Source organism: Dendrobium catenatum, unplaced genomic scaffold (genome assembly GCF_001605985.2).
Source record: "Dendrobium catenatum unplaced genomic scaffold, ASM160598v2 fragScaff_scaffold_716, whole genome shotgun sequence".
Taxonomy (NCBI): domain Eukaryota; kingdom Viridiplantae; phylum Streptophyta; class Magnoliopsida; order Asparagales; family Orchidaceae; genus Dendrobium; species Dendrobium catenatum.
In genome coordinates, this window is record NW_021319178.1 from 4,184,594 (window position 1) to 4,194,692 (window position 10,099).

The 10,099-nt window shown below is 36.5% G+C and overlaps 1 protein-coding gene across 1 annotated transcript; it reads right to left on the reverse strand.

Moving 5' to 3' along the window:
- Positions 1-1,700: 1,700 nt before the first annotated feature.
- LOC110098688 lies at positions 1,701-2,459 on the reverse strand. Its single transcript, XM_020825593.2, has one exon. The coding sequence runs from the start codon at positions 2,454-2,456 to the stop codon at positions 1,743-1,745; it is 714 nt and encodes a 237-aa protein (XP_020681252.1). The 5' UTR covers positions 2,457-2,459; the 3' UTR covers positions 1,701-1,742.
- Between the last annotated feature and the right edge of the window lie 7,640 nt (positions 2,460-10,099).

The following is a 10,099-nucleotide window of genomic DNA, read 5'->3' on the forward strand; positions in this document are numbered from 1 at the left end:
GGGGACAGCCACATGCATTAGCTAGTTTCCTAATCCACTCCCGCCATGAAGAATTCAACCAATCAAAGGGAAGAAGGAAGGGTAACTGGGTAAATATGTACTAAGATAATTAATTAATATATTATATGACATTAGCCAATGAGATATATATATGGAAAGTGAGTTATATATATATATATACTTTTTTTTATTTTACAAGGTATGATTTTTGAATTGTACAACATGAAGCATGCTTGAGTATAAAGCTTTAAGTGTAATGAAGTTAAACATCAATCATAACAATTATCATAAATAGAATGTAAAGTACAAAGTTAGCAAGAAAGAGTGTATATTGCCTTGAAGGAAGATAGTTTAAAATCAAGGTAAAAATAAATTTATTATTGCATGACAATTCGAATGACTTAGGCAAAAAATCATTTTATTTATGAGCACATTTATTGTCATTAAGTCATTGTAGGTGTTTACACATCTATTAATAACCCAAACCCCATCTTCATACAAGCTTTTGAAGCTTCTTTCATGATTTAACTCAATCACCTATGAAGACCTGAAATATAAAAATGAAGACATTAGATACATCAAACATGCATTTTTTATCATTAAAAATCATTGGGTCTAACACCAAGGCTTGTGGGGCTAACATTCACCTCCTTTCTCTCTAAGAAATGATAAATTGTACAATCTGTATTGCCCTTCATGACCTTGCGTCATCTCACCACCACTTGTTTGTTAACTAGCCTTTACCTATGAAATAAACGAATATCATCATTGCTAAAGGCATATCAACGACATTCACATATTGCTTCTTATGATATCTTAAGATGGTGCATTTTTCACATCGAGGAGGCCAGGTAGGCCAACCAGACAAGTCTTAGTGGCCCAAATGCATTTCTAATGCGGCCCCAATGGTCATGGAACCTTGTCTTCTAAGAAGAAAATTAATATAGTCAACTTCATTTTCCTTGTCAACCTTTTCACACGAAACCATTACAGATAGTTCTGATAAGTTGCAATCACTAGCTTTATATTAATGCATAATTTTAGACTAAGATTGACGTTTATAACTTACATATTTAACAAATAATAAATTTATTTGAATTGAATTGGAAATTATGATCTTTATCTTTTAAAATTTTTTATATAATAATTTTGTATCTTATGCTTGTTTTAATTCATTAATTATGCGTATAAAATATCATTTCCTAATTATGATTATCAAAATATCTCAAATTTTTAATCGCAACAGACACTATTCTTAAATAGAAGTGAAAATATATAGATAATATTAAGAACGTATCACAGTACATTTATATAATGAGGTAAAGAATTTATTGGCTCAATTTTATTTGGTGTTGCACTTAGAAGAACCCATATTTAACATATATTTATCTTATTAGTCATAGACAACATATTTTATGCATATATTTCAAATCATATTTCGAATTGATTTGAATGACATTTGAGTTATTTAGGTCAAAAGTTAAATCAGCCCAATCAATTTCATAATTCTTATTTTTGAATTGAAATCGTTACTCTTAAAAAATATGCACAACTTATATATTCTATGTAATTGCATAAAATATAATGAGAACAAGCTTATAGCTAAATTACAACAAATAATAAACCACGAACTTGAACATTACTTACAATAAACCCACATCAATCCATCAAATAGTAAAGACAAATGTAATGCAGCCCCAATCGGTCATCTTGAAAAACAAATTTAATGGAGCCTATATCAATCACCCAGGAGGAACTTCGCCGCAAATGCTACTCCCATCACTACCATTCATTGCGACCACCTCTTCCTCCCGGGCAACTTCTGCCAAATTTAAATACCTATCCACCACCCTCCTCCTCGTCCACCTCGCCCTACAAATCACACAGCTTGCCCCTCTCTTACCCCTAATACTTTTCCACCTCCCCCAACACTCTTTATGCAAGCCATTCCCACAAACCCCACACCTCAGCACTCTTCCTTCAATCTCAACTTCCATCTCCTCCAAACATATTGGACACAATCCTAGTGATCTGTTCTCCTCCCCTTCTCTTGATGTGGTAGCGGTTGTTAAGAAGAATAGTTGGCGGAAGCGGTGGAGAACGCGGGGGTTGGCGAGGGAATCACGGTTCGTGGGTGAGGAAAGAAGGCGAGAAAGAAGAGAGGGTGGGAGGGAGCGGCGGAGGAGTGATGGGTAAAAGACGGGGAGGCGTAGGACGCGGAGGATGATAAAGAGTATGTGCTTGCATGGGATGGTGGGGTCAGGGCAGGAACAAGTTGGGGTTTGGGAGAGAGTGACTGTGTAGACATTGGAGGTAGAGCCGAGGATGTGGAATATTTGGCCAGAGCGATGGAGGAGGAGAAGAGGGTGGTATAGAGCACGGGAAATGCGGGGGTTGATTGTTAGGCGAGGGGAAGAGAAAGGGGACGGCGAGTCATTGGAGCTGACGGATTCCATGGATGATCAATCCATCGATCAGTTAAGTTTTGGGTGCGGATGTAATAGGTTTTGTTTACCAGGAGAAGGTGCTTTAATTGAGGGAAGGGGAAGCGGAAGTGGAAGGAGAGGGGAAGGGGAATGGCGAGGGGTGCAAGGCAAGCATGGTATAGTTCTTTTGATACAAGGTTGATTGAAAGCAACTCAAATGTGGTTTCTTTGTTTGGGGTTGCAGCCATGATCAGCTCGATTTTACCAGAAGATTATATAACGGTGTAACTGTTTTACAAGATTATGCTATATTTTTTTATTATGGAATAATTGAATTTAAGAAACCACGTTATTTCATGGAATTTCTTCAAATTCCTCCTACAGGCTGAAATCTAGTAGTGCTTTACGCCTCTCTAATTCTACCACCTTGTAACTTACACGTTTAAACCGATTTAACAGATTTTGAATTTTATCGGTATTTTTATCAACGGGTGAAAAAACAATTATACCCTTTGTCATCATTGTTGCCAATGGCGAAATTTGTTTTTCGTTTTTTATGGCTAGCTTTGGGACATTATAAGTATCATAATAATTAATCAAGATGTGGTTTCGATTGTTTCTGATGGTAAATTCATCTGACAAAAATGTTATGTTCTAACATTCTCAAATATATGTGCTTTGACATTAGAGATGACCTTAAGACTGGAGTTCTTCTTACATTGTTTGCTTTACAATAACGAGGATGAAACAAAGAGCGATATTTTTCTGCTACACTTTTTCCTTTGCTTTGCTGATAACTTGGCATCCATGGTCTGATTCTTTTTTGCTATACCACAAACCTCCGCATATTTTTAACTTTCAAAGACAGCTAACACTTGGAGAAACAGCTACTATAGCTTCGTTTGCTGCATTATTAATCTAGTCATATATAAATACTTTTCTTAATATTTCAACCATTGTATTTAAATTAAGGAACTAAATAAATGCAGAAATCAAGTGTTGGAAGTGTATAAGATGATGCTCACCAAGATTTAAGTTTATAATTAATTAATTGAGATGCCTGAAGAAAAGGTAAAGATTGTAACACCTCATAATCTAAATCGAATGAATTATAATTATTTTTTATCTTTTAAATATTAATAAAAACTCGCAGGATTCAATATAAGCGAAAAACATACAAACATTACTGTTCATTTAATATTTACATATCGGACATGTTTTCAAAATAATATATATACTTATATATCATAGAAAAGAATTTTTGATTGGGCACGAAATTTGAGGCAAGTTCTGATTGGAAACTTCCAAAATTAAATATAGTCATTGTTGGCTCCGAAAATTCGGCCCTGTCCTCCGCCCGCATTTTTTCTTTTCTTTTCGGCTTGGGAGTTTTAACGGAATTTAAGTTCATGGGTAAATTTTGGAAGGTAGATGGATTGTAGATAAGACACTACCCAGAGATTTCGCCCTCATTTGTTGAGGACTTTATGATCTTAGTTCTAGTTTCCTGCGCAAGCCCCTATAGCTAATTACCCCTCCTGATAACGAGATAAAACTTTCGATTAAGGCTAGTCGTCAATCAGATACATAGAGATACGTGTTATCTGGCATATAGTAGCAGCAATGGGCTTTGGATATAGTTGGAGAATTTTCGGAATTTGGAGGATTTGAAGATTTGAAGGTTTGTAGTCTTTATATTTAAAATTAGAAATTTTCACCATCTTGCACTTAAAGCGGACGGTGGGGGAATGGATGATGGACTCGATCAAGATGTTGCATGTCTATTTTTTAGAAACAGAATTTTGATGATTGCAAACACTTCTGTTTTACTTCGACTGCCTTTTCTACTAATGTTTCAGGACCACAAGATCGAGACTGCAAGTTGAACCAGCTCAAGATTGGGTAGATTAAGTCTGATTCAGTCTGTAATGTAATTTTTCCCTTTCTTGAGTCAAATGTAATCCTTATGGTGTCAGATGCTAAGTAACCTTACACACACACCTGAGTGAATTTTTTTTGTAGAAACTTAGAGTTCTCTGTTTTGAGTACAACGTCCAGGACGATCCAAATGTCATCCCGGACGAGCCGTCAAAAATAAAAACCCTGATTAGGGCATCCTGGTTAAGGCAGTCGTCATTAAGCCGATAGGCCTGGACGATATTGTATCAGCCGGGATGATAGGTTCAAATCAGAAAGAATCAGCTGCCATGATCTATTTAGGCATTCTTTATTTTATGACATCATCCAGGACGATATCCTATCGTCCTGGACGATACAGCACAATTATGCCTAAAATAATCTGGTAATTATGGAAAGCAATCAAGGCTGATTGCACGATCACATCGCCTGGGCCGATCGCAGGATCGGCCGGGATGATGGCGTAGACGATTGACATCGGCCTACTTCAATTCAGGGCGATGTCCAGGACGATTTGGCTAGGATTTGAACTAATTGACTAGGACGATATCATATCGGCCAGGACGATGTAACCAAAATTACTCTAATCATCCCAAACCGACCAGGCTGATTGAGCAAAATTTATGCTGATCGGCCAGGCCGATACCCCTATTGGCCTTGACGATAAAGTCAGTTTGTATGAAATAAGAGCTATTCTGAAGCTCTTTTATTTAAGATCACTTGTTCTTCACTTTGCAAGACCTGGAGTGCTGCTGTCTTGACATGGACAGTCTAAGGAGAGGGAGAGAGAGAGAGAGAGAGAGAGAGAGAGAGATAGAGATAGAGAGAGAGAGAGAGGAACCTATGAGGGGGAGTTTGTGAGAGGGTTCACAAAGGTTGTTCCAAGCAAGGATCCTTGTCGTCTTATCCATTCTTCATCCTTCGTCCTTGGGAAATTATTGGGAGGTCTACTTTAGCAAACAGTCTGGATTTTTTGCTCGCTTCAGGAGGAAGCAAAAGGAGTCGGTTCTCTACCACACCGGGGTTGGTGAAAAAGAGTTTGTTGTAAAGGCTTATCCGCCTAACTATAGGAGCTAAAGGAGAGACACTTAGTTAGTGCAATACTCGGAGGGTGCCTCTGAGGAGTGGACATATGTCAAGGTTTGATCGAACCGCTATAAATCTGGTGTGATCCTTATTTGTTTTATTTCCACATTTATTTTTTCGCACGTTGATTTCTTTATGGTGATATTGGTTTGGTTTTAAGTTTTGTTCTTTGCTTACAAAAATTTTTAAATTACCAATTCACCCCCACCTCTTGGTTAGCCTCGGGCTAGTTCTTAAGGGCTTAACATCCCAATAAACTTTCAAGTGGTATCAGAGCGGGATTCCTAAAAGCTAAGTTTAAAAACTTTTTGAATTTTGATCCATGGATAACAACGAAAATTTTAATACTGCGGAAGGATATTCTATTACCAGACCGCCTTTGTTTGATAATATTCCTTTTGATTTTTGGAAAAATTGCATTTCTACGTTTTTACAATCAATTGACTATCGCATGTGGATTCTTGTTAAGGACAGTTATACACCTCCAACTAGTAAACTTAATGACGTTATTGTTCCTCTTATACTGATTGGACTCAAGATGATAGGGATTTAACACAGCTTAATGCAAAGTGTTTAAACTATTTTTCTGTGCTTTAAAATCCAAAGATTATATGCATGTTTCAACTTGCACAACTGGTAAAGAGATCTGGATAAATTGTGTATTACTTATGAAGGAACCAAAGAAGTTAAGCAATCTCGTTTGAATATTTTATTGCATGATTACGAACTTTTTTGTATGAAACCTAATAAAATAGTTTCTGAAATGTATACGAGATTTACTCAGATTGTTACTTCATTGCATACATTAGGAAGAGAACTTACTAACTATAAAAAAGTGAACAAAATTTTAAGATGTTTGCCTTCCTCTTTTGATGCTAAAATCACTATAATTTTTGAATCTGAAGATTTAAATACCTATTCAATTGATAATTTACTTGGTTCACTCATTGCTTACGAGCAAGGGGTGATCCAAAGAAATCTTGATGCAGGTGAGAGGAAGAAGGAGAAAACGGTAGCACTTAAGGAGAATGCTCGGACACTGACTCCTCCGTGTCTAAAAGCGATGATGTTGCCTTAATCACGAGGCAATTTAAGATCTTTCTAAGGAAGAAGCACAAGAATCATCAAATGTGAAATAAAGGTAAGGGTAACAAAAATTTCAAGAATTTTAATGATATAATTTGTTTTGAATGCAAGAAGTCAGGACATGTTAAAGCCGATTGCCCTACACTCAAGTCTCTCCAAGCAAGGAAAAAGGTGAGGAGAAACCCAAGTCCAAGAAGGATAAGAAGAGATTCTAAAAGGCATTCTGGGCGAATTCTGCATCAGACTCCTCTGAGACTGAACCTAAAGAGGAGACAACAAACTTGTGCTTAATGGTAGACAATAATCTTGGTTAAAGTGACCAAGAAAAGGTTTGTGAACCAACTTATGATCAGTTATTATAAATTTGTGAGCACATGCATGCATCATATAAAAACTCAAAAATTCTCATACCAGTCTGAAAGTGGAATTTTTAAATTTACAAAAGAAACATGAAAATCTTTTAAAGATCACTCCCAAATTGATAGCAATCACATGACTTTACTTGATGAATTTGATACATTAAATAAAAAGCACACTGAATTAACCAATGCACATGATTCTTTAAAAATATCTCATGCTGAGTTAGAAAAAGAATTAACAAATCTCAAATTTTTTGAAAATAAATAATTACATGATTTTCCAAACTTTAAAAGGAAGCATCACCATAGAAGTAAATTAGTGCATCATTTTCCTAGAGTTAGATATTTTTTATGTGGCATGCTAGGACATATAACACACACTTGCACCATTCACCATAGTTCACATTGGGTCTAGAGACCCAAGTTACATGATTCACAGCATATATTGCATTCTACTTTCCATAAGAAGGAACCCAAATATGTTTGGGTTCCTAAATATGACATTTGATAATTTTGTAGGCAAGCCCTCACAAAAGGCCTCGTGAGAGCATGTGGTACCTGGATAGTGGATGCTCTCAACATATGACTGGCAGTGCCAATCAATTCATTTTGCTGGAGACCAGGATAGGAGGCAAGGTGACTCTTGGAGACAACACCACCAAGAAGGTGGTAGGCTCAAGTATAATTGATAATTCCAAGAACCTTTTGATTAAATTTTTAGGGACATTAGCACCTCCAGACCTTTAGAAGTCCTTCACATGGATTTATTTGGACCCATTAATACTGCCAGCTTGGGAGGAAAAGTCTATAGTTTTATGATTGTCGATGCCTACTCGAGGTTTACTTTGATTAGATTTCTGTCACACAAAAATGAGTCTTTTATTGAGTTTAGAGCCTTCTTCACTTGGATTCATAAAAAGCTAGGTTGTGAGATCTTGATCATCCATAGTGACCATGGGGGAGAGTTTGAAAATGAGAGATTTAGAGGATTTTGTGAGGACAAGGGGATTAGCCACAACTTCTCAGCTCCTAGGACCCCTCAGCAGAACGGGATAGCTGAAAGAAAGAATCGGACCTTAGTGGAAGCTACTAAATCCATGCTTGCTGAGTATTCACTTCCAAAATACTTTTGGGTTGAAGCGGTTAACACAGCTTGTTATGTGTTGAATAGGGTGAATGTTAGAGCCAATTTAGATAAGACACCCTACGAGATCCTTAAGGGTAGGACACCCAATCTTTTCCACCTTCATGTCTTTGGTTGTAAGGTTTTCATTCACAATAATGAGAAGTCTCACTTAAAAAAAATTTACCCAAAATTCGATGGAGTGTTCTTAGGATATTCTAGTGTTGGAAAGTCTTTTAGGGTGTTTAATAAGAGGACTTTGGTGGTAGAGGAAACTAATAATATAGTGTTTGATGAGTCTTATCCTAGAAAGCTTGGAGTTTAGGATGATGATGTTGGAGAGATTACCACTGGAGTAGAAAATTTAGAGAAGAGGGTAGAGCACAAGAACACTAAAGGAGTAAGAGAGGTTACCCAAGGATTATAAAATGTAGATCTTGAGGAAAGGGTTGAACCTTCACACACTTTTCCTAGAAATTGAAGATACTCTTCAAGTCACCCAAAAGATCTGATTTTAGGAGACCCTTCTGATGGAGTTAGGACTAGACATGGACTTAGGAAGGAAGTGAACTACTCTGTCTTTATTTTAATGACTGAACCCACCAACATAAACCAAGTACTTTCTGATGATTTTTGGATTTTAGCCATGCAAGAGGAGTTGAACCAATTTGTTAGTAATAATATTTAGTAGCTTGTAGAAAGACCTAAGAGACAAAGTATAAATGGAACCAAGTGGGTCTCTAAGAATAAGGTGAATGATTCTGGAGTGGTGGTTAGGAATAAGGCAAGATTAGTGGCTAAGGGGTATAACCAAATAGAATGGATAGATTTTGAGGAGACATATACCCCTGTAGCTAGATTGGAAGCCATTAGAGTGCTATTAGTCTTTGTCTGTTATAATGGATTTAAGCTTTTCCAAATGGACGTTAAGAGTGACTTTTTAAATGGGGAAATAAACGAGGATGTGTTTGTAGAATAACCCCTAGGTTTTGAGAGTTCCCAATTTTCAAATCATATTATCAAATTAAAAAAGGCCTTATATGGATTAAAGCAGGCACCCAGAGCTTGATATGAGAGGCTTAGAACATTCTTACTAGAAAGGGAATTTGTTAAGGGGAGCGTAGACACCACCCTTTTCCTGAGGAAAGTAGAAGATGATTTACTTATTATTCAGATCTATGTCGATGATATACTTTTTAGATCTTCTAATAAAAGGCTATGTGATAATTTTTCTAAAATAATGAGTAAGGAGGTTGAGATGAGTATGATGGGAGAGTTGTCTTACTTTTTGGGGTTTAGTATAAAATAAATGGATGACGAAACTTTTCTGAATCAATCAAAATACATAAAGAACATCTTGAAGGAGTATAAAATGGACAAAGCAAAGCTAATTAATACTCCCATGACCTCAGGAATTTAGTTGGACAAAGACCCAAATGGAAAATCAGTTGATCAAAAGAAGCACATAGTGATGATTGGATCTTTACTTTAACTGACTGCAACCCGACCCTAAGGAATCCCACCTTACTGCAGTTAAGAGAATTCTTAGATACCTTTTAGGGACCCAAAACATAGGAATCTGGTACCTTAGGCACAGCACTTCTTTTGAGATTATTTAATATTCTGATTCTGATTTTGTAGGATATAAGGTGGGTAGAAAAAGCACTTTCGAAACTTGTCAATTCATAGGACAGTCTTTAGTCTCCTGGTCTAGTAGAAAGTAAAACTTTGTTGCACTTTCCACTGCTGAAGTCGAGTACATTTCTTTAGGAAGTTATATGGCCCAAGTCCTTTGGTTAAAATAATAAGTACTGGATTTAGGATTACCTGTAGGAACCATCTCAGTTCTTTGTGACAACACTAGTGACATCTGCATTTCTAAGAATCCAATCCAATATTCAAGGACTAAGCACATTTACATATGGCATCACTTTATTAGAGACCATGTGACTAAGGGAGACAATGAGTTACACCATGTGGCGACTGAGAATTAACTGGCTGACATATTTACTAAACCACTGGCCTTTGACACTTTTAGCACTTTAAGGACCAGATTGGGTGTGATTGACATTAATGCATGAACTTGATCTCTATTGATTTTT

Bases quoted from the DNA above. Each gene is read 5' to 3' on its own strand.
- LOC110098688 (XM_020825593.2), bottom strand. From the start codon at position 2,456: ATGGAATCCGTCAGCTCCAATGACTCGCCGTCCCCTTTCTCTTCCCCT.